The sequence below is a fragment of the Staurois parvus genome, unplaced genomic scaffold (genome assembly GCF_062004578.1).
Source record: "Staurois parvus isolate SC_StPar_1 unplaced genomic scaffold, SC_StPar_1.0 ptg000561l, whole genome shotgun sequence".
Classification (NCBI taxonomy): Eukaryota; Metazoa; Chordata; class Amphibia; order Anura; family Ranidae; genus Staurois; species Staurois parvus.
In genome coordinates, this window is record NW_028318357.1 from 3874458 (window position 1) to 3898972 (window position 24515).

Genomic DNA, 24515 nt, shown 5'->3' on the forward strand with positions numbered 1-24515 from the left:
GCAGCCTCTGCATCCACTTTTATGGACTGCCTGCACACAGCTCCGAGGTGGATGCACACACAGCAAAAAGCGTCTCAGTACCGAGGATGAGTCTCAGCGTCCGCCTGAATCAGCTCTATGATAACTTTATTGCACTCAAATTTCTAAAGACCCTTACCACTCCCTCAAGTACCTTACATGCAATTGATGTTAGGCCGACGTGTCTGTAGTTTCTAGGTATACATCAATACTTTTGTTCTAAGGACTAGCGGGTGCAAGCCATCTGGGCTTGGTGATTTGTTTAAATTAAAATTCACAGTTTAGATATGAAGGAAAGAAAATTTTTACTATGGGTTTATAGGTCATAGGTTTTGGTACCCTGTAAGATAAGGCTGCACAATGGGTAGCACATCTGTCTTGCAGCACTGAGGTCCACAATTTGAATCCAAGTTTGGTCAAGACACTATCTGCATTAAATCCGCATGTTCTCTCTGCGCTTGTGTAGGTTTTTGCTGGGTACTCTGGTTTCCCCCTACACTCCAAAGATATGTGCTATGTCCAAATAGGCCCTAGTATGTATACATTTGAGTTAGGGACCATTGACTGTGAGCTTCTTTGGGGGGCAGAGAATGAACAGAATGTAAAACGCTGCATAAATTTACATCGCTATATAAAAAACAGTAGTAAATAAGCATCATTTTATACTTTTTTTCTTTGCATATCTAACAAAAATAAACACCCTGCCACAAAATAGGTTAATTTTTTTTTTTTTTGTGAGTAAAATAACAAACAAGTCTATATTTACCTGCTGTGTGCAGTGGTTTTGCACATAGCAGCCTGGATCCTCCTCTTCTTGGGTCCCCCACAGGTTCTCCTGGCTCCTCCTTTCTGTCGGGTGCCCCAGAACAAGCAGCTTGCTATGGGGGTAGCCGCAGCTCCGTGTGTCCATTCACAGATGGAGTCGCGGCTTGGCTCCACCACCCCTCTCATCATTGGCTGACTGGCTGTGATTGATAGCAGCGGGAGCCAATAGCTTCCGCTTGCTGTCTTAGCCAATGAGGCAGAGACCCGTGACAGCTGAGACTATCATTCACATCAATGGATCGCAATTAGGCTCAGGTAAGCATTGAGGGGGCTGGAGGCACTGCTGCACACAGAAGGTTTTTCACCTTTATGCATAGAATGCATGAAGGTATAAAACCTTCAGCCTTTACAACCACTTTAAAGGCTAGGTTCACCTTTGAAAACAAAAAAATAGTAAATGCACATTTTTTCTGGGGAAAAAAAAAATGTGCATGCATTTTTTTTTTCCAGGATCTTGCAAAGCATTGCACTTCCAATCAGTGGACTGTGGGTTCAACATCCAGCTCCTTCAAACACTTCTTTCAGCTTTCTGCCCGTACTTCTGTACAGTTTGTCAGTTGCAGAGCTGGAGAAAGTGTCATTGGACTATAAGTGTGCCGATTACCACACACAAAGCACTGAGATATACAAGTTCATCTGTCATGGTGGCAGGCAGCACCTGTACTTCATTCACAGATCCTAGTGGATGAATAATGACTTGGCTGGGTGAACCGTTTTAATGGTGGAACATGTAACAGGTTCCCACTCTTGCAGTCTCCCCCCGTTACCCTCTCTCATTGTGTCAGTGGGTCAGGGATCTTCTCACTGCACCCACTATCACAATCTGAAAAGAGCGCTGCTGTGTGGGGTTCCACCCACACCGCGTCATTCATTCATAGAGCTGTGCGAATGAATGCATGAATAAGTACTGAAAGCCTTTGCAGCTGTCGGCTTGTAGTTCTCAATGAACTACCAGGTCACTGTTGAGCGCTCTAGGTGGTTCTTGGATTTTTCCTGCCATTGTGTAACTGCCTATTCATACGAGGTAAGAGCAGACAGTCGATATGAGCCCAAGATTGCACCCGCGATCTGATTTTTGCAGCGGGTGACGTCACTGGGGCCTGCACACTGTGCTCTGAAGAGACTCATGCTGTCCCTTCAAAGCATTGTACCGCGGTCTTTGGTCCCATGCACGTGAGTGATGTTATCGCAGCTCAGCAATTCAAATGGCCGGAGCCCGCAAACCTAGAACACTGGATGAAGATGAAAGCCCCAGAAGTGGTGATAATGCACCGCTGGAGGGCTTAGTTTTAAGGTAAGCATCTCAATGTTTTAGTATGCGATGAATTTTAGAACATTATGATTTTACCTTGTAGAGATTTTTTATTTTTGGGGGGGGGGGGGGGGGCAGCTTTAAATTCTACCTGCTATACAGTAGCAACGCAGTCCCTTTCTCCCATCTGGACTGTCACAAGATGGCATGTGGTGGTTTTAACACATTACACAGTCCACTGTTGTCACCATTAACCAGTGCAGACAGCCGAATGACGGCTACACTGTGGACAGCCAGTTCTGGGAGGGCGTCATATGAAGACCTCCCAGAACGCGCTCTCCTGCGCGCCTCCTGGGGTGTGCTTTCGGCGATTTCCGTGATTGATGTGTCCTATGGACACAGCTGATCACGTGATGTGGTAAAAGGCCAATCACAGCGGCTCTTTACCACGTGATTAGCCGTGTCCAATCACACGTTGATTACAGGGAAATGCAATTGCCAGTTCTCGGCTGCACTTTCCTCACGCTGTCAGAGCGTGGGGAAAGTACTGCCGAGAACCGGCGGTTGTCAGAGCAGGGATCGGCACCGATCATCAGGGCACTGATGATCTGTGCCCAGCAGTGCCGCCCACCAGTGCCGATCAGTGCCACCCGCCTGTGTCACCCATCAGTGCCACCTATCAGTGCCGCCTCATTAATGCTGCCTATCAGTGCAGCCTCATCAACGCACATCAGTAAAGGAGAAAAATTACCTGTTTGCAAAATTTTATAATAGAAACAGGGTGGATAAAAATCAATGATTTTTTATTTAAATTGGATTTTTTTTTATAAAATGCTTTTTGAGGAAAATATATTACCATCCAAAGGTTATTCCGTCATGAAATAAACATTAGTTTTTTAATTATGTAGAATAAGGCTGTATAGGTTTAATTGTTTTGGTAAATAAATTCCATTAATCCATTGACAATGTCATGCTCTTCCAGAGGTTTTTGTAAGATTATTGGGCAGTTTCTCTGCCTACAAGATATTATCACAGATGCTTGGTTTACTTTTGCAGTTCTCAAAACTGAATTTGACTCAGCGGAGATCACATGCCTCTTCTTCACAGCAAAAATGTTATAACATGAACAGAGTTAAGAAAAAGACCTTAATCCTAACTTCTACAAACCTATGAATACAGAATCAACCCCTTCAGTGCTAAGTTTCAAGAAGTTCAGTGAATAGAATAGAAAAAATATTTTTCTGATTGTTTGGAGTGGAATAGATCTGCACAAGAAGAAAGTGAAACTAAGTGTGAGGAGGAAGGGGCTGACAGTCTAAGTTTCTTAAAATATATATATTTTGTTTAGCCAAATTAGTTACCAAACATGGATGTTTGTTTAAGCAAATAACATATGCTGGAATGTTATTGTTTCAGATGAATAAATCTATTTAAATTGTTATTATTAAGGTAATGATTATTTTTCTCCTTCCTAAGTACAACAGAAAGTAGTCCAAATATGAATGATTAACCTATTAAACTGGGGATAAAAAAAACTAATATGAAAAGTTGTTATTCTAAAAATCTTCATCTACTTGTATATTAAAGTTATACCAGCAAGAATTAGTCTTTATGTAGAAAACTAGGATTTAAATCAAGCCTTACTGACTAGTGATTTAAATCGTGATTTAAATCAAATGCACCCTGAATAGAAACAAAGAAACCTTTTTTCAAATTTTTTGCTCTTTTTTTGTTTATAGCGCAAAAAATAAAAACCCCAGCGGCAAGTAAATACCACCAAACGAAAGCTCTATTTGTGAGAAAAAAATTATGATCAAAATTTCATATGGGTACAATGTTGCATGACCACGCAATTGTCAGTTATGATTGGAACTTCACACAGAGGTCCCGTACAACCTTCGGTGTTCCACTGTGTCCGGAGGACACATCAGGCACCGGATCGCGGTGCTGCGCGCACAAGCAGGGGCCGGTGAGGCCGTTTATAAACAGCCACCCGACCCTGCACTGCTCCCATCCAGCTGTTTATTTACATGGGCCGGATGGGAAGTGGTTAAGATACATTAATAATTTAGTTTATTCAGCATGAAATGGAGCTTAGTTATATAGCATGAGGCTGTATATTCTGCAATATTTACGTTTATTTAGTTCAGGTACTTATATAGCGCTGTCCATTTACGTAGCACTTTACACATATACAGTTGTGTTCAAAATAATAGCAGTCAGACATCACTAACCTGATCAATCACTGTTTTTGGTAGAAATGAGATTTCCACATGGCAAATAATTTACTAGCAGGTGTAGTAGAGTAATAGAAATCCAACAGACCCAACAGTCATGACATGCATGCTGCTGATTCTGTGTAATTGAATCACTAATTGAAAGGGGCATGTTCAAAATAATAGCAGTGTGGAGTTCTATTAGTGAGGTCATTCATTCTTTGAAAAACAGGTGGCAATTATTGCCCTTATTTAAGGAAGGAAGGCAGCAAATGTTGTACATGCTGGTTACAGTGCATTTCTCTCTGAAATTCTGAGGAAAATGGGTCGTTCCAGACATTGTTCAGAAGAACAGCGAACCTTGATTAAAAAGTTGATTGGAGAGGGGAAAACATAAAGAAGTGCAGAAAATGATAGGCTGCTCAGCTAAAATGATCGCAAATGCTTTAAAATGGCAACCAAAACCTGAAAGACGTGGAAGAAAGTGAAAAACTACCATTCGAATGGATAGAAGAATAGCCAAAATGGCAAGGACTCAGCCAACAATCAGCTCCAGGAAGATCAAAGAAGGTGTAAAGTTACCTGTGAGTGCTGTTACAATTAGAAGACGCCTATGTGAAGCCAAGCTATCTGCAAGAAGCCCCCGCAAAGTCCCACTGTTGAAAAAAAGACGTGCTGAGGAGGTTACAATTTGCCAAAGAGCACATTGACTAAAGAGAAATGGCGCAACATTTTGTGGACTGATGAAAGTAAGATTGTTCTTTTTGGGTCTAGTGGCCGGAGACAGTTTGTCAGACGACCCCCAAACACTGAATTCAAGCCACAGTACACTGTGAAGACAGTGAAGCATGGTGGTGCAAGCATCATGATATGGGGATGTTTCTCATACTACGGTGTTGGGCCTATTTATCGCATACCAGGGATCATGGATCAGTTTGAATACATCAGAATACTTGAAGAGGTCATGCTGCCTTATGCTGAAGAGGAAATGCCCTTGAAATGGGTGTTCCAACAAGACAACGACCCCAAACACACCAGTAAACATGCAACATCTTGGTTCCAGACCAACAAGATTGACGTTATGGAGTGGCCAGCCCAATCCCCGGATCTTAATCCAATAGAAAACTTGTGGGGTGACATCAAAAATGCAGTTTCTGAGGCAAAACCAAGAAATAGAGAAGAACTGTGGAATGTAGTCCAATCATCCTGGGCTGGAATACCTGATCACAGGTGCCAGAAGTTGGTTGACTCCATGCAACACAGATGTACAGCAGTTCTCAGAAACAGTGCTTATACAACTAAATATTAATTAAGTGATTAAAAGGAAAGCAAAATCTTCAAACATGTTTCAGTTTATATAGTGAATGTTTGAGTCTGTAAAGAAGAATACAAACACTGCTATTTTTTTGAACAGTCTAATATTCACTTTTCTTCATGTTTTGATTTGGAATAGAATGTGTAGTGTTCCCAATGCATTTGTGTGTATGGAAATAAAAGCTATTAGAAGGATTTTGAGCTTTATTCACTTTTTTCAACACACTGCTATTATTTTGAACACAACTGTATATATTGTACATTCACATCAGTCCCTAACCCTCAAGGGGCGTATTTACATTGGTAAACTCATTCAATGAATCCAAGCTCTGGAAGCAGAGATAACATGCACCGCATTGATGCATTCACACAATTTCACAGTAACCATGAGTAACGCCGTTTTACTAACCTGACAGCTTATTATTCTAGAAAGGAAACCTTCATTTGGTTTGCAAATATTAAAGATTCTAACTACCAGAAAAAATGAGTCCGAGTCCTTACATTTAACCACTTGCCTACTGGGCACTTATACCCCCTTCCTGCCCAGACCAATTTTCAGCTTTCAGCGCTGTCACACTTTGAATGACAATTGCGCGGTCATGCAACACTGTACCCATATGAAATTGTTATCATTTTTTTGAGACAGATAGAGCTTTCTTTTGGTGGTATTTAATCACCTATGGGTTTTTATTTTTTGCTAAACAAACCAAAAACTGAAAATTTTGAAAAAAAAAAAAAGTTTTTTCTTAATTTCTGTTATAAAATGTTGTAAATGAATACTTTTTCTCCTTCACTGATGTGCGCTAATGAGGCTGCAGTGATGGGTACCGATGGGCACTGACAGGCATCACTGGTGGGCATTCACAGATATCACTGATGGGCACTGATAGGCAGCACTCAGACGGCACTGACAGTTGGCACTGAAAGGCAGCTCAGATGGGCACTGATATGTGGCATTGATGTGCACTGGTAGGCGCCGACAGGTGGGACTGATCATCAGTGCCCTGATTATCAGTGTAGATGTCCCCACTTATAAATGCCAACTACCGGCTCTCCTCACGAGCTGTCAGTGTGACAGCTTGTGAGGAGAGAAATGCTGATAACCGGCATTTCCTTATTTACATGTGATCAGCTGTGATTGGACACAGCTGATCACATGATCAAGCCGAAGTCATCGGCTCTTTCCTCTAATTGGTGATCCGCTATGTCCCAGGGACACAGCACACCACTGATCGTCACGCTGCGTGACCCCCGGGGGCGCGCACGCATGTTTAGAGGATGTCATATGACGTCCTCCCAGAATGAGAGAACCTCCTTGCACCCGTCATTTCCTTATATGACGGGCGGAAGGCGGTTAAAGAGCACCTGTTATTTTAGATACATCATGGCAGCCCCGGTTAGCAGGCATCCACTCACCTGCTGCCGCCTTGTCCCTCACCTTGTGTCACTGCCGCCAAATCCCTCACCTTGTTGTGTCACTGCCGCATCACCAGCCATCCCATTAACCACTTGCCTACCAGGCACTTATACCCCCTTATTTACCAGGCCAATTTTCAGCTTTCAGCGCTGCTGCACTTTGATTGACAATTGCGCGGTCATGCAACATTGTACCCATATGAAATTTTGATCATTTTTTTCTCACAAATAGAGCTTTCTTTTGGTGGTATTTAATCGCCACTGGGCACTTTACTTTTTGCGCTATAAATACAAAAAGTGCAAAAAATTTGAAAAAAAAAAAAAAAGTTTCTTTGTTTCTATTATAAAATTTTTCAAACAGGTAATTTTTCTCCTTCACTGATGTGCGTTGATGAGGCAGCACTGATGGGCACTGATAGGCAGCACTAAAGGGCACTGATAGGCGGCACTAATGAGGTGGCACGGATAGGCGGCACTGATAGACAGCACTAATGAGGTGTCACGGATAGGCGGCACTAATATGCAGCACTGATAGGCGGCACTGATAGGTGACACTGATGATGGGTACTGATAGACGGCACTAACTGGCATCACTGCTGGGCACTGACTGGCGGCACTGACTGGCACAACCCCTGGGCACTGACTGGTGGCACTGACTGGCAGCACTGGTGGGTGGCACTGGTGGGTGGGCACAGGTGGGTGGCACTGCAGGGCACAGGTGGGTGGCACTGCAGGGCACAGGTGGGTGGCACTGCAGGGCACAGGTGGGCGGAGCTAGTGGGCGCACTGCTGGGCACAGGTGGGCGGAGCTTGCGGGTGGCACTGCTGGGCACCGATCATCAGGGCACTGATCATCAGTGCCCTGATGATCGGTGCCGATCCCCACTCTGACAACTGCCGATTCTCGGCAGTACTTTCCTCACGATCTGACAGCGTGAGGAAAGTGCAGCCGAGAACCGGCACTTGCATTTTCCTCTGATCAGCGTGTCATTGGACACCGCTGATCACGTGGTAAAAGGCCGCTGTGATTGGCCTTTTACCACATCACGTGATCAGCTGTGTCCGTAGGACACAGCGATCACAGAGATCGCCGGGTGCGCGCCCCAGAGAGCGTGTTCTGGGAGGACGTCATATGACGTCCACCCAGAACTGGCCGGCCGCAGTGCAGCCGTCATTCGGCTATCTGCGGTCGGCAGCTAGTTAAAGTGAATGGGACTGTCGGTGAGTCAACCGTGGGTCAGAGGAGGAGCCGCTGCAGGACAGAGATGACAGCTGCGCTTTAAAAATTATGATTTAAATCGAGCCTTTTCACTAGTGATTTAAACCAACTTCATTTAAATCAAATCCACCCTGGAAAAAGGTGTGGTTGTTTCAAGGACTACAATATAACAATAAACAAAAAAAAAAAAGCTGCATGGTTGCATTGCCAGAAAGTAGCCTTTACTGAGCCAATGCTACAAAAAACAATATGCCTGACAACACCAGCCTCACAGCTTCTGGCACACTGTAATCTGGAGTGACAATACCAAAATAGAGCTTCATCGTAACAACCCTAAGCGCTATGTTTGGAGAGGGGTCAACAAGGTCTATAGCAACAAGAATACCATCCCCACTGTGAAGCATGGTGGTGGCTCACTGAGGTTTAGGGGGGGGGGGCATTGGTGAGCTCTAAAGGCACAGGGAATCTTGTAAAAACTGCAAGATGAATGCAGCCTGTTATCAGAAAATACTGGCAGACAATTTGCATTCTTCTGCACAAAAGCTGCACATGGGACGCTCTTGGACTTTCCAACACGAAAATGATTCTGCACAAGCCATAGTTAACCTTCCACTGGTTACAGCAGAAAAAGGTGAAGGTTATGGATTGGCCAGCACAGTCTCCTGACCCTAATATCATCAAGCCACTATGCGGAGACCTCAAACATGTGGTTCATGTAAAACGACCAGACTTTGCATGACTTTGAGTCATTTAGCCAAGATGAATGAGCAGCTATACCACCTGCAAGAATTTGGGGCCTCCTAGAAAACTATTACAAAAAACTGCACACTGTCATTGATGCTAACTGGGCAATACACAGTATTACCCGCTTCCGTGTCGCCCTATAGCAGAAATACTGCTACAGGGCGGGACAGGTGTGCAAAATCATGTATATATATACACGTGATTTTGCAGTTCTGGGTAGGGGGCGCGCCTGTGCCCTACCCACACCTCCATCTACGGCCTTTGCCGTCAATCACCGGGTCCTGGCTGGTGAATAACCGCTGGCACTTGGCGATTTCCGAGTATTACCGACGGGGGAGAGATCTGTATGTAAACAATACAGATCTCTCCCCTGTCAGCTCCTGCACACTGCTTTGCATGGCACTGCATAACACAGCACACAGTTAGCCCTCTGATCTCCCCAGATGTTAGCCCCTTCCTGCCCAGTGCCATTAGTACAGCGTAAGTGTTTTTTATTAGCATTGATCACTGTATTGGTGTCACTGGGGATGTCAGTAACAACAAATCAGTTCTCCCCAGTGTCAGACTGCCCACCGCAGTCCTGATATAAGCTGCTGATCGCTGCCATTACTAGTAAAAAAATTTATTTTTTAAATTCCAGTATATATACAACCATTTGTAAACGCTATAACCTTCACGTAAACCAATTAAGTTTACATGTATTGGGATGTTTTTATTAGAGACATGTAGCAGAATATATCTTGACCCAAATTTATGATGAAATTTGATTTTTTAAATATTTTTACTGGACATGTAAACCACTTGCCTACCAGGCACTTATACCCCCTTCCTGCCCAGGCCAATTTTCAGCTTTCAGCGCTGTCGCACTTTGAATGACAATTGCGTGGTCATGAAACACTGTACCCGTATGAAAGTTTTAGCATTTTTTTCACACAAATAGATATTTCTTTAGGTGGTATTTAATCGTCGCTGGGTGTTTTATTTCTTGCGCTATAAACAAAAAAAATAAAATATAAAAAAAAATGAAAAAAAAAAGTTTTTCTTTGTTTCTATTATAAAATTTAGCAAACAGGTAATTTTTCCCCTTCACTGATGTGTATTGAGGCGACACTGATGCTGCTGCACTGATATGCAACAATGATGGGCACTGACTGGCGGCACTGCTGGGCAACACTGAAATCTCCGGGTGCGGGCCGCCGGGGGCACGTGGAAGGGCACGTTCTGGGAGGATGTCATATGACGCCCTCCCAGAACTGGACAACCGCGCTGCAGCAGTTATTTGGCTATATCGCAGTTGGCAAGTGGTTAACAACAATAAGTCAAAAATAGTTTTTTTTTTTCAAAATGGTTGGTCTTCTTTTGTTTATAGCGCAAAAAATAAAAATACAGAGGTGATCAAATACCACCGAAAGAAAGTTCTATTTGTGGGGAAAAAAGATGTACATTTCATTTGGATGCAGCACTGCATGACCGCGTAATTTGTCAGTTCAAGTAACGCAGCGCTGTATCACAAAAAATGGAGTGGTCAGGATAGGGGGTAAATCCTCTGGAGGGCAAGTGATTAAGAATGAAGGGTATGCAGAGTTATGAACAGGGGTCATTTCATTGGTTTACTTGTTGCCATGATTTGTTTTAGGATTGTGTCATTCTGTTATGACCTACAGTTGAATATTAATCCCATAAGAAATAAAATTTGTTTTGCTTGATCACTCATGTCTTCTTTAAAAATAGTAAGACTATTAGCAATTCTCCAAGGGTATGCAAACTTTTGATCACAACTGTAACATGTTACAAAAGGTGAACTTATCCTTTTTAACCTTTTTGCTGCTAGAGCAGTTTTTGCATTTTTGCAAACGTTTAAAAAAATTATTTCAGACTTGAAGATTACACAAATCCTCCAAACATTATATATTTTCTGTAATGGTGTCTACCCTACAGAATAAAATAGTGGTAGTTTAAATTTTTATGTCAGCGGATATTAATGCAAAGGTAAAATTTCAGTAAAAAACACACAAGTTGTGGCAGCACAGTGGCTAAACGGTTAGCACTTCTGCCTGGCAGTACTAGGGTAGCTCAAAACCCAACCATGACACCACCTGCCTGGAGTTGGCATGTGCCATGCTGGTAGGTTAATTGGCTTCTGTCTAAATTGGCCCTAGTATGTGTATGTATGAATGTGAGTTAGATTGTAAACCCCTTGAGGGTGCTGCGTAAATTGACAGCGCTATACAAGTACCAATAATAATAATCAAAATAAAAGGGAATTTTAGGGCAAACAAAAGCAATAAATTACTCAAATTTTGGTAACATATTAGAGACAAGGTTGTGCTGAGTAAATAGATACCCAACATGCCAAACCTTAATTTGTGTACACCTATTAAATGGCAACAAACTTCAGTAGCCTATATTTTCTATAGGTGACGCATCAAAAACCCCTATAGGTCATCAGTTTAGTGTTATGGAGGAGGTCTTGTGCTAGATTTATGGCTCTCACCCTGGCATGCACAGCAATATATAACAGGTGTATCGCAATCGACGTTTTCAAGCGTAGGTGCCCCGACGTGTGCATTTATGTTTGTATATGTCTATGTGGAGGGGGGCACAATTTTTATTGGGGGGGGGGCTTACTTAACCTTTTTTTCCCCAATAACATAGGGGACATAAAGTCTTCTATTTGATGATTTTTAGGTGACAGGTTCTCTTTATTAAGACATGCAGGGTACAGGTGGCTGTGGAAGCAATCAGGCGACAGCGCAGTCACCCGACTGCTTTCACCTGACAGGCGGGAGTCTGCCTGTCAGTTTTATACAAAATCCTGGCAGTTGCAGCCATCGGAGTGTGTATAAATCCCCTGCTGTAAGGTCCTTACGACATACGGACCTGGTGGCAAAAGGGTTAAAAGGATAAGTTCACCTTGTAACAACAAAATAATAAATGCACTTTTTTTGCATGTAAAAAAAAAAAATAATGTACATTTACTACTTTTTGTTTTGGGAGCCTGGAAAGCATTTCACTCCTGCAGACTGTCAGTGTTATCTGTGTGCTCGTACCTAGTTTGGGCAAGCAGATACACAGTGACAAGAAGAATCAAACTACCACAGCGCTGTGGTAGTTCTTTGAGAACTACAAGCAGACAGCTGCAAAGGCTGTCGGAACTTGTAGTTTTCCCATTCACAATATACTGTGAAAGAGTGACGTGGCTGGGAGGGCAGAACGCTGCATGACCACAATTTTAGTAAATTGTGACAGCAAGTTGGGGGGGGGGGGTCTCAGAGGTGACACCCCTCTAGCTCTCACAATGGGGGATCAGGGGGCAAGGGGAAAGTCCTTTTGTAACATGTCACAAGCTGAATATGTGTGTAACACAAAAGGGGAACTTATCCTTTAACTCACCTACCCTGAGAAATGACAAACAGCCATTGCCGTAATGCCTGCAGGTAGAAGACAGTGTCTGGCCGCAATTAGGATGCAGGAGACTGGCAGCACTGAGATACAACAAAGATAAGGACTCACGCACACGGCCTGTATATTTTAGTGCAATTAGCCATCTGTACAAATACCAAGAGACAGTTGCCCCACATAAATGCAGCTCTTGGCATAAACATGCATCCAGGGGCAGATGCCTGTACATGTTTATGCCTGGAAATGCGTATACCTGGGAGAGCTGCATCCAGCAGTTCACTGGTGCAGGTGATGATATACTTTGAGTAGGGATGCATCGAAATTTCTGCAGTAGAATATAGGCCTGTCTGCATTTTGCCGATAGGAAAAAGTGGGACAATATAGGTGCCGATGATGAGAGACCCAGCCCCAATGACGGGTGGACTATTTGGATGGGGGGGGCCTAGGTGTACAGCAGATTGGGGGGGGTGTCAGAGAGAGGAGGTAAGCACTGTATACAGTGAGGGAGCAGTGTATACAGACAGGTTCCCCCATTTGCCGGCGCTAAATGTCATTGCCTGCTTTTTTTTCCTTCACTTTAGTTCGGAGAAGGAGCTGTAATCTGCTGCTAAAGTAAACAAAGGGGCAGGGTCACATAGGGACATTACCCAGGTACCCCGCCCCTTAGTTTATTTTAGCGTTGGGGTGAATGACAGCTTCTTCTCGGAGATAAAGTGAAGAAAAAAAGCCGGAAATTACATTTAAAACTCAGCAATGACATTTAGCGCCAACAAGCGAGAGAGCCTGGCAAAGAGGTGAATGCGTTCTGCCCTCCCAGCCACGTCACTCTTTCACAGTGTATTGTGAATGGGAAAACTACAAGTTCCGACAGTCTTTGCAGCTGTCTGCTTGTAGTTCTCAAAGAACTACCACAGCGCTGTGGTAGTTTGATTCTTCTTGTCTGGAGCTATAAAGTGAAGGAAAAAAAAAAAGCTGGCGAGTGTATTTAAAAACTGGCAATGACATATATAGCGCTGGCAAGTGAGGGACCCTGTCTGTATATAGGTGCCGATGATGAGAGACCCGACCCCAATGACGGGTGGACTATTTGGTTGGAGGGGCCTGGGTGTACAGCAGATGGGGGGGGGGGGGGGTTGGAGAGAGGAGGTAAGCACTGTATACGGTGAGGGATCTGTGTATACAGACAGGTTCCCCCATTAGCCGGTGCTAAATGTCATTGCCGGCTTTTTTCCCCCTTCACTATAGCTCCGAGAAGGAGCTGTAATCTGCTGCTAAAGTAAACAAGGGGGAAGGGTTACCTAGGGACATTACCCAGGTACCCCGCCCCTTAGTTTACTTTAGCGTCGGAGGCGAATGACAGCTTCTTCTCAGAGATAAAGTGAAGAAAAAAAGCCGGACATTACATTTAAAACTCAGCAATGACATTTAGCGCCAACAAGCGAGAGAGGCAAAGAGGTGAATGACAGCTCCTTTTCTGGAGCTATAAAGTGTAGGAAAAAAAAAAGCTGGCAAGTGTATTTAAAAACTGGAAATGACATCTAGCGCTGGCAAGTGAGGGACCGTCTGTATACACCGCTCCCTCACTGTATACACCACTCCTCCCACTACAAAGAGGACCTGTCACTTATATGCTAGCACATAGGGGACTATTGGTCTCCTATGTGAGCAATAAAATCATACGTTAAAATAAAAACATACATTAGGAATAACAAAAAAAAAAAATTGAGCCTCCCAACATATGCAGACATTTTGGTTTTGGGCATGTGCATCCTGCATTTTCGGTTTCGGCAGCAGAATTTATTTTTCAGTGCACCAGCACCTCTGGGCAGTGAAATAGGCCCATATTTTAGGATATACAGGCCAATTTGATGTCATATGTCTCAATACAGCAGTGTGTATGAGCTGCAAAAAGCTGGAGTGTTTGGATCTGAGCTGTCATAAGCAGACACCACAAAGGAATCAGGTGAACAGTGAAGACAAAATCTGAAATAACAGCTAATTAACCAGGGAAGGAAGCATTGCGTCCTCTGCATGCGAGAATGTCATAAAATATGGGGGGGGGGGGGGTCTACAGATAATTCCCTTAGTGGCTGCATACAAGTGAATGGAGGAAGGAGGGGGTGTGAGCCATTCCCTCTCCCTAATACAAGCCCTGTGATCAGTAGACATTGAATGGAGCCGGGTAGTAGTGGCAGGATGATGGAATCGGGGCATAATAACAGGCGGCACGGTTGCTGATCGTCCACCATGCATGCCTTTGCCTGGCTCCAGACAGAAGGCGGGCGGCTGCAGATCAGAGCGGGGGGCGGGGAGATGGAGAATGTTGTCTGTCACACACAGACAGGGGACACTGAGGCCAGGCAGGTCACGGAGCCGGTGTTGTACAATGGGCACACATGACAAGCACCGGCCTGCAAGGGATCCCCTGTATACACACAGGTAGGGGATCCCCGGGGCTGCCCAGGAGATGACAGGCCTCTACAGATCTATGGAGCATGTAAACACAAAGGAGCCGTGATCCCGCCCAGCAGCCCCCTCCACCATTCTAGCAGCAGGGAACCCAGTCAGACAACGATGGCCGCTCCGGCCGTGCACGACCCCGCTTCCCGCTCCCCCGGCCGAGCCCTCTCACCTGACAGAAGCGCTGGCAGTACTCGCTGGCCGCCTGCACGGCCTCGTCCTCTCCTCCGCCGGCCCCCGCAACCCTCAGCTGTCCCTCCAGCTCCTGCAGCCTCTCCTCCAAACGGGGCATTTCGGCGGCCAGGTCCGGGCAGGAGCCGTTCTCCGCCTCGGCCTCCCCGTCCGCCATCTTCACACCCCGCTCGGTCTCGTACACAAACTCTCGCACACACGGCCGCTCGGCGTCACTATCCACAATGCCACGTTCCGACGTTGTAGCGTGCACGTCGTGATGGGGAGGGTCACGCTGAGCGGCTGCTGCACACACCGGCACAGAGCCCGGGGCCTGCACACTAGCAGCTCAGCTGTGGCCTCTCATAGGACAGGAGGAGAACATGCCGCTCTACTACCACAGCTGACAGCCGCCTTCTGCAACAAATCACTGCTTAGGGGGCACAGTACACACAGGGAGGGCAGGCCTCACAGTACACACAGGGAAGGCAGGCCTCACAATCGCACACTTCCTGCTTCCATGGGCAGACATAGCCATTCGTTAACCACTTCAACACCAGCCTTATTCAGACACTGTACTTAAAGGTCAAAATCAGCATTTAGTTTTGCTAGAAAATGACATTGAACCCTTAAAATGTCACATTTTTTTTTAGCAGAGGCGCCAGAGAATAAAATAGTGGTTGTTGCAATATTTATGACACACGGTATTTGTACAATGGTTTTTCAAACACAATTTGTTTTGGGGAAAAATACACTTTAACCACAATCCCTCCTGAAGATTAACTTCTTGCCAACCCCGCTATAGCCGACTGATGGCTACAGCGCTGCCGTCCAGTTTTGGGAGGGCGTCATATGACATCCTCCCAGAATGCGTGCCTCCGGGGGTACGTACCTGGCAATCTGATCACTGTCCTACAAGCACAGCTGATCATGTGATGAGGTAAAAGGCCAATCACAGTGGCCTTTTACCATGTGATCAGCTGTGTCCAATGACACAGCAGATCACCGAGTAAATACAGTTGGCAGTTATCTACTGCGCTTTCCTCATGCTGTCACAGTGTGAGGAAAGTTCTGCCGATAAAGGGCAATTGTCATAGACCAGGTCAGCACTGATGAACAGTGGTTTCCACCAGTGCACATCAGTTCCCAGCAGTGCTACCAGTCTGCTCCGCATGTCACTGCCCATCATTGCTGCATATTAGTGCAGCCTATCACTGCCCATCATTGCTGCATATCAGTGCAGCCTATCCGTGCCATCTCATCAGTGCTGCCTACTAGTGCCCATCAGTGCTGCCTATCAGTGCAGCCTATCTGTGCCATCCCATCAGTGCTGCCTAATAGTGCCCATCATTGCTGCATATCAGTGCTGCCTACTAGTGCCCATCAGTGTCCATCATTGCTGCATATCAGTACAGCCTATCAGTGCTGCCTATCCGTGCCATCTCATCAGTGCTGCCCATCATTGCTGCATGTGATTGCAGCCTATCCATGCCATCTCATCAGTGCTGCCTACTAGCGCCCATCAGTGCTGCCTATCAGTGCAGCCTATCTGTGCCATCCCATAAGTGCTGCCTAATAGTGCTCATTATTGCTGCATATCAGTGCTGCCTATCCGTGCCATCTCATCAGTGCTGCCTACTAGTGCCCATCAGTGTCCATCATTGCTGCATATCAGTACAGCCTATCAGTGCTGCCTATCTGTGCCATCTCATCGGTGCTGCCTACTAGTGCCCATCAGTGCTGCCTATCACTGCCCATCATTGCTGCATATCAGTGCCATTTCATCACTGCTGCCTACTAGTGCCCATCAGTGCTGCCTATCACTGCCCATCATTGCAGCCTATCAGTGCTGCCTACTAGTGCCCACAAGTGCTGCCTATCACTGCCCATCATTGCTGCATATCAGTGCAGCCTATCCATGCCATCTCATTGGTGCTGCCTACTAGTGCCCATCAGTGCTGCCTATCAGTGCCCATCAATTCTGCATATCAGTGCAGCCTATCTGTGCCATCTCATCAGTGCTGCCTACTAGTGCCCATCAGTGCTGCCTATCAGTGCCCATCATTGCTACATATCAGTACAGCCTATCCGTTTCATCTCGTCAGTGCTGCCTACTAGTGCCCATCAGTGCTGCCTATCACTGCCCATCATTGCTGTATATCAGTGCAGCCTATCCATGCCATCTTATCAGTGCTGCCTACTAGTGCCCATCAGTGCTGCATAGCAGTGCAGCCTATCTGTGCCATTTTATCAGTGTTGCCTACTCGTGCCCATCATTGCTACATATCAGTGAAGCCTATCAGTGCTGCCTATCCGTTCCATCTCATCAGTGCTGCCTACTAGTGCCCATCAGTGCTGCCTATCAGTGCCCATCATTGCTGCATATCAGTGCAGCCTATCAGTGCTGTCTATCCATGCTTTCTCATCAGTGCTGCCTACTAGTGCCCATCAGTGCTGCCTATCAGTGCCCATCATTGCTGCATATCAGTGCAGCCTATCAGTGCCCATCATTGCTGCATATCAGTGCAGCCTATCTGTGCCATCTCATCAGTGCTGCTACTGGTGCCCATCATTGCTGCATATCAGTGCAGCCTATCAGTGCTGCCTATCCGTGCTATCTCTTCAGTGCTGCCTACTAGCGCCCATCAGTGCTGCTTATCAGTGCCCATCATTGCTGCATATCAGTGTTGCCTGCTAGTGCCCATCAGTGCTGCCTATCAGTGCAGCCTCATCAAAGCACATCAGTGAAGGAGAAAAATTACCTGTTTGCAAAATTTTACAAACTTTTTTTTCAAATTTTTTTGCTCTTTTTGTGCGTATAGTGCAAAAAATAAAAACCCCAGGGGCGATTAAATACCACCAAAATAAAGCTCTATTTGTGTGAAAAAAATGATAAAAATGTCATATGGGTACAGTGCTGCATGATCGCACAATTGTCATTCAAAGTGCAACAGTGCTGAAAGCTGAAAATTGCTCTGGGCAGGAAGGGGGTAAAAGTGCCTGGTAGGCAAGTGGTTAAGGCCTCTTTCACATGGACGTTTCGATCGGGTCAGTCCACCTGTTTTTCAGGTGGACCTGATCGAAACCTCCAATCACCTCTATGGAGCAGCAGGTGCAAACGGACGTGTCTGTTTATACCCGCCGACATCCAATCCAAATCAACTTGTAAAAAAGGGACCGATGGGGATTCAATTCCCCTTCCATCCAATGGAAATGGTCAGATGGTCCGTTTTCATCTGACCGCCTATTGAGAAGAGCGAGCTGCTCTGTGTCTGCACTGCAGCAGAGGAGCAGCCACAGACCTGTTACCCTCTTGCTCAGCAGGGATCAGCGGAGAGCCCCCCCCCATGTCAAAGGACCCTTACCCCCTTCCTGACCAGGCCCTTTTTTGCGATACTTTAACTGACAATTGCGTGGTCATGCAAATGCTGTACCCAAATGAATTTTTTTTCCCCACAAATAGAGCTTTCTTTTGGTGGTATTTGATCACCTCTGCGGTTTTTATTTTTTGCACTATAAACAAAAAATGACTGACAATTTTGAAAAAAATATATTTTTATTTTCTGCTATAAAACATATCCTGTCAACACAACAGTGCTATGGCCATAGCTCTGTTCCTCCTTCTTGACCAATGATCTACAGGTGCCGAGAGCAACTGCTTCCCAGGCCTTGCAGATCGTTTTGTGTTGTGACAGTTCACAGCTGAAGATTTTGTGTATTTATGTGATTCTGCACAGGAATGCCACCCTGTAGCAGTAAAACTGCTATAGAGCGGAGGGAAAGTGGTTAAAGGAGAAGCTTTTTTGGCTCTACTTCTCCTGTGGATCACAGGCATGCAGTTTGATCTGCACTCCTGTGACCCGATTTCAGCCAACAGCGGGCTGATGTCACTCTGCTGGTCCAGGCTGGAGAACCAATTCAATACAGGGCAATTTTACACCTTTCTGCCCAGGCCATTTTTCAGGTCTCAGCGCTCTCACACTTTGAATGACAATTGCGCAGTCATACAACATTGTACCCAAACTAAAATGTTATCATTTTCTTCACACAACTAGAGCTTTCTTTTGGTGGTATTTAATCATCGTTGGGGTTTTTATTTTTTGCTAAATTAACAAAAAAAGACTGAAAATTGTGAAAAAAAAACACGTTTTTCTTTGTTTCTGTTATAAAAGTTTGCAAATAAATATTGTGCATAAATTTAGGCCGAGATGTATTCTACTACATGTCTTTGGTGAAAATAACCCAAATTAGGATGTATTTTTTAGTTTGTAGGAAAGTTATAGAGTTCACAAACTATGGTATAGATCTGAATATTGATCAATCCTGAAGTACTGACAGCCAATCTAATTCCTTGAGGTCCAAGAATGTCAGAATAGCACAGATATCCCCAAATGACCCCTTTTTGCAAAGTAGACAGTCCGACGTACTTCATAAGAGGCAAGTCGAGTTTTTTGAAGTTGTATTTTTTTTGTCATAATTTTTTGGAAAATGAAAAAATAAAAAAAATTATTTTCACAATTTTTTTTTTACATACTGTCACCAGTGCAGTACAGCGTCATCATATAACTGGCATGGAGGTGATCAGGGACATTGACTGGTGACAGTGTGAAAAAAAAAAAATATATATATATATATTTTTTATTATTTTAAATTTTTTATTAAATTTTTTTTCTTTTTTTAATATTTTTTTTTCATATTTCACTATGTCCAAAGTAGTACAATGTTACCATAGTAACATTGTACTACTTTGGGTAAGTGATCAGTATTTCTTTTTTACACAATTTGCTTATAGCAAAGAATTACTTTGCTATAAGCAAGCATTTACCTGAATGACATCGATTCATTCAGGGGATTTTTTTGTTGTGCTTAGCTGTGATTTGGCCACAGCTAATCACATGACATGTGCATGTGATTAGCTGTGACCATTCACAGCTAGACACTAGTATACAATGAATGGCATGAATGAAGCTATCCATTGTATACAACTGTCATGTGACCTGCTGTGATTGATTACAGCAGGTCACATGGTACCCGCAATGGGGGCCGGTACTCAGATCTGTCATCGGCCGTGTCCGAGGTACACGGCCGGTGACAGATCACGCTGCTGCACGGCTCTGCAAGCGCGCGAACTGCCCATGTGCGGGAGGACGCCATATGGCGGCCTCCCGGAAAGCTAGTACATTTTTCCGGACGCCATTCGGCCATAGGCCGGGCGTCAAATGGTTAAAGTTGGGATCCACCCCAGAGTCTGGAGCGGCACCTGGCTCAGCCTCTCAGTGAGCCGCTGACAGCCTGAGCCAGCTGCTCCCTCTACCTCTACAGTCCAGCACTCCAGTGAGTGATGGAGGGGAAGACCAGACAGTGGTGACTAACAGTCACTGCTCTCCGCTCAGAGTGGCTGTGAGAATTCAGTGGTCATGTGATCGCTGAGTTCTCACACTTAGAGCCAGCGGGGGACAGCTGCAGCATTGGACCAATTCTACATCCACCTAGGTACAGTAAGTATACTTGGGGAAAAAAACCTTCTCTTTTAATGAATTTTAATACAAAAAACAAAGTACATAGCCCAATTTTTGGTAAAATATAAATTTAGATGTTACGGCAAGTAAATAGATACCTTGTGGAATGGTGACAAACTACGATACTTAAAAATCTCCATAGGTGGCACTTTAAACATTTTTACAGGTTACCAGTTTAGAGTTACAAAGGAAGTCTAGTGCTAGAATTACAGCTCTTGCTATAACGTTCATGGCGATACCTCGTTTACATTTGTGTGAATGACCTACGTATGCTTTCACTTCTGCACACAAGCACAGAGGGACGGGCACTTCATTTTTTTTTTTCAATTATTTATTATTTTAACACTGTCCTTTTAAATTTTTTTTTTATCACTCTTATTCCCATCACCAGGAGTGTAAACATCCCTTGAGATAGAAATAAGGGATGACAGGTCCTCTTTATAGAGACATCTGGGGTCTATAAGACCCCACATCTCTCCTCTATCCTGGAAAGCATGAGATAATAAAACATTGATCTAATGCTTTAACAGCTTCTGTGCCACCCTATAGCAGAAATAATGTCACAGAGCGGCACGGGTGCGCGAAAATACACATACACACACGTATGATTTTGCAGTTCTGGGTACGGGGTGTACGTGCGCCCTACCCGCGCCGCCATTCACAGTGAAGCACACGCAGCACACAGTTAACCCTTTGATTGGCCCACATGTTAACCCCTTCCTGCCCAGTGCCATTAGTGCACTGTCAGTGCTTTTAATTAGCACTGATCACTGTATTGGTGTGACGGGATGTCAGTGACACCAAGTCAGTTCCCCCCAGTGTCAGAATTCTCATCGCAGTCCCGCTATAAGTTGCTGATTGCCGCCATTCCTGGTAAAAAAAAAAAAATTCCAGTATATATACCGCCATTTGTGAACGCTATATCTTTCACGTAAACCAATTAGTTTACACGTATTGGGATTTTTGTTTTAGCAAAGACATGTCGCAGAATACATATTGGCCTAAATTTATGACAATATTTTTTTACTGGACATGTGTAATAGCAAAAAGTAAAAAATATTGCTTTTCTTTCAAAATTGTCAGTCTTTTTTTTCTTATAGCGCAGAAAATAAAAAACACAGGTGATCAAATACCAGCAAAAGAAAGCTCTGTTAATGGGAAAAAAGGACATAAATTTAATTTGGGTGCAGTGTTGCATGACCGCGCAATTGTCAGTTAAACTACCGCAGCGCTGTATATAAAAAAATGGCCTGGTTGGGGGGGGGGGGTAAATCCCCTGGAGTGCAAGTGGTTAAAAGAAAAAGCAGAGTTTACATCTGCCCTAACTGAAATTGATGTAATAACATCGCTTCCTGTCTCCTAGACCACAGAGACGGACGAGGCTCCTAGGAGGGGCCGCTAGGATTGCTTTTAGATGAAAAATCATTTGCTAGTTGAAAAAAAAAAAAATACCAGGGTTATGGCATACAGCTGAAGTCACAACCCCGGTATAACCACTTGAAGCTAATCACGTACATGTATGTTATTTGGCATCAAGTGGATAAACTAGGGAAGGTTTAGAACAGTGGTTGTCAGCTATGGCTTCATGCACACTGTATTCTATTGACACTTTTATCTCCTACATGAGTTTAGCAGCAGAAAAAATGTGGTAAAAAGCCAAATTTTTGCATGCGCATACCTATGTCTGGCATCGATATATTATATTGGCCAGAATTCTGACTGTTAGAATATGGGAATACGCCTAGCATTACTGCCTGTTAACCACTTGCCACCCCCTAGCAGTAGATTTACTACTTGCAGGCTCAGCAACGTACTTGTACATCCTTGAGCACTTGCGCACTGCGGCGCGATTCTATGACTGCTGTGTCCAGGGGTGGACTGACCATTTGGAAACGCGGGCACTGCCCGAGGGCCCGGGGTAAGTAGGGGGCCACATGAGATGCCCTTGGTACCTTTTTCATAGGCTTTTTTGAGTTTGAGCAAGGACACAGGGGCCCCATGATCCCCTATTGCCCGGGGGCCCCATGAGTTGTCAGTCCGCCCCTGGCTGTGTCCAATCACAGTGCTCAGTACCGAGCTGCTCGTGATCACTATGTCCAAACATAGAGATCACATGACTACTTGTAAGCAAAGTGGCATGAATAGCTTTCATTCGTGACAATTTGCTTGCTAATGTGATCTGTGTTTGGTCACAAGTGATCACATGGTACCTGGACCAATCAAAGCACTCTCCGTACTATGTGATCAGTTGTGACCAATCACAACACTAAGCAAAATGTCATGGATGAAATCCATTAATGACATGTAAAACTACTGCTAATAACAGTGGTCTGTTATAAGCTATAATAAAAAAAAAATATATAAATATAAAAAAAGCCCCAATCACCCTGCTCCCCCAGGGTAGTACAGTGTCACTATGGGGACACTGAACTACTTTGATGAGAGTATGGAAAAAAAAATGTTAAAGGAAAAAAATGTTAACAAATTGAATAAAAATTAATTTTTTTTTACTTGCTGTCACCAGTCAGTATCCATGAGCACGGCCACACTGGTCATATGATGAAGCTGTACTGCACTGGTGACAGTATGTAAAAAAAAAATGTTGGAAATTTGTTTACTTAATTTCTTTATTTTTTAAAAACTTACCATGCCTCCTACAAAATACCTTGGACTATCTGCTTTCACAAAAGGAGTCATTTGGGGGGCATTTCCACTGTCCTGGCATTTTAAGGCCCTCAGTTCAAGACATGTGCAGAACGAAAAAAATGTGCTTTGTTTTGATTCATTATTGAAATAATTTTGTTTTGTTAAATTAGTGTAATTGTTTTTGGAATTCAAATTCAAATGTATTCTATTCGAATTTTGGTAGATGGTTATATTCTATTTTATTCTACTCTATTTTATTGTTTTTATTTCTATTCTATTCTTCTCTGTTCTATTCTAATCTATTCAAATTCTAATTTATTCTATTTAAATTTTGGAAGACAGTTATATTCTTGCTATTCTATTGAATTCTATTCTCTTGGTTTTTTTCTATTCTATTGTATTCTTTTCTATTCGAATCAAATTTATTCTCTTCGAAATTCGAATTTCGGAAGAAAGTTATTTGTTTAGTATTTTATATTATTCGATTCTATAGTTTTTTCCTATTCTATTCTTTTCCATTCTGTTCTAATCTTTTCGCATTCAAATATATTTTATTTTAAATTTGAATTTCGGAAGATGGTTATATTCTTTCAATTTTTTTTTATTCTATTGAATTATATTCTATTGTTTTTCTTTTCTTTTATTTTCTATTCTATTCTTTTCTATTATATTATGTTCTAATCTAATCTATTCTATTCAAAGTTATTCGATTTGACTTTCAGAATATGGTTATAGTCTTTCTATTCTATTTTATTCTATTCTTTTGCGTTCTATTCTTTTGTTTTGTTCTATTCTGTGCTAGTCTATTCTTTTGTATTCTATTCTATTCTATTCTAATCTATTCTATGCAAATTTATTCTATTTGAATTTCAGAAGACAGTTAAATTATTTCTTATTCTATTCTAAAATTTTAAAAATGTTTTCTATTCTTTGCTATTCTATTCTATTCTTTTGTAGTCTATTCTTTTCTATTCCATTGATTTAACTGTTAGAGCTGATTAGAGCTGGTATAGATAGAAGCTCAGGTTTCACAGCTAATTGATACAGTAGTTCAGCAGTTCATGTCAGGTTTACATCAGGTTCAGGACAGGATTAGCTCTCAGAATTATCCTGTTCACACATATGTGGTTTAGGTTCCCATAGGAGTCAATAGCCTGTATTCCACACCTGACAGGACCGCACTGCTCAGAAATCGTACAGGACTCTTTTTCAAATCACACTGAATCCGCACCGCCAGTGCAGTGGACATATGTGAACAGGCACCAAAGGAAGCAGGGTCTTTTTTACCTTTCATGCGGATTGGATGTGGTTCA

The 24515-nt window shown here is 43.6% G+C and overlaps 1 protein-coding gene across 2 annotated transcripts in view; it reads right to left on the minus strand.

Annotated features, from left to right (window-relative positions):
- The window catches only part of ZNF292 (zinc finger protein 292), an 82082-nt gene that overhangs the window by 48652 nt on the left and 8915 nt on the right, over positions 1–24515 (minus strand). The window contains exon 1 of one of the 2 annotated variants that reach the window (XM_089691324.1): positions 15039–15267. The exons of the other annotated variant lie outside the window; for it this stretch is intronic. Within the exon in view, the coding sequence (XP_089547450.1) occupies positions 15039–15215 (177 nt within the window). The 5' untranslated portion in view covers positions 15216–15267. Of the gene's footprint in view, positions 1–15038; positions 15268–24515 lie in introns of those variants that run through there. 2 annotated transcript variants of the gene reach the window in all.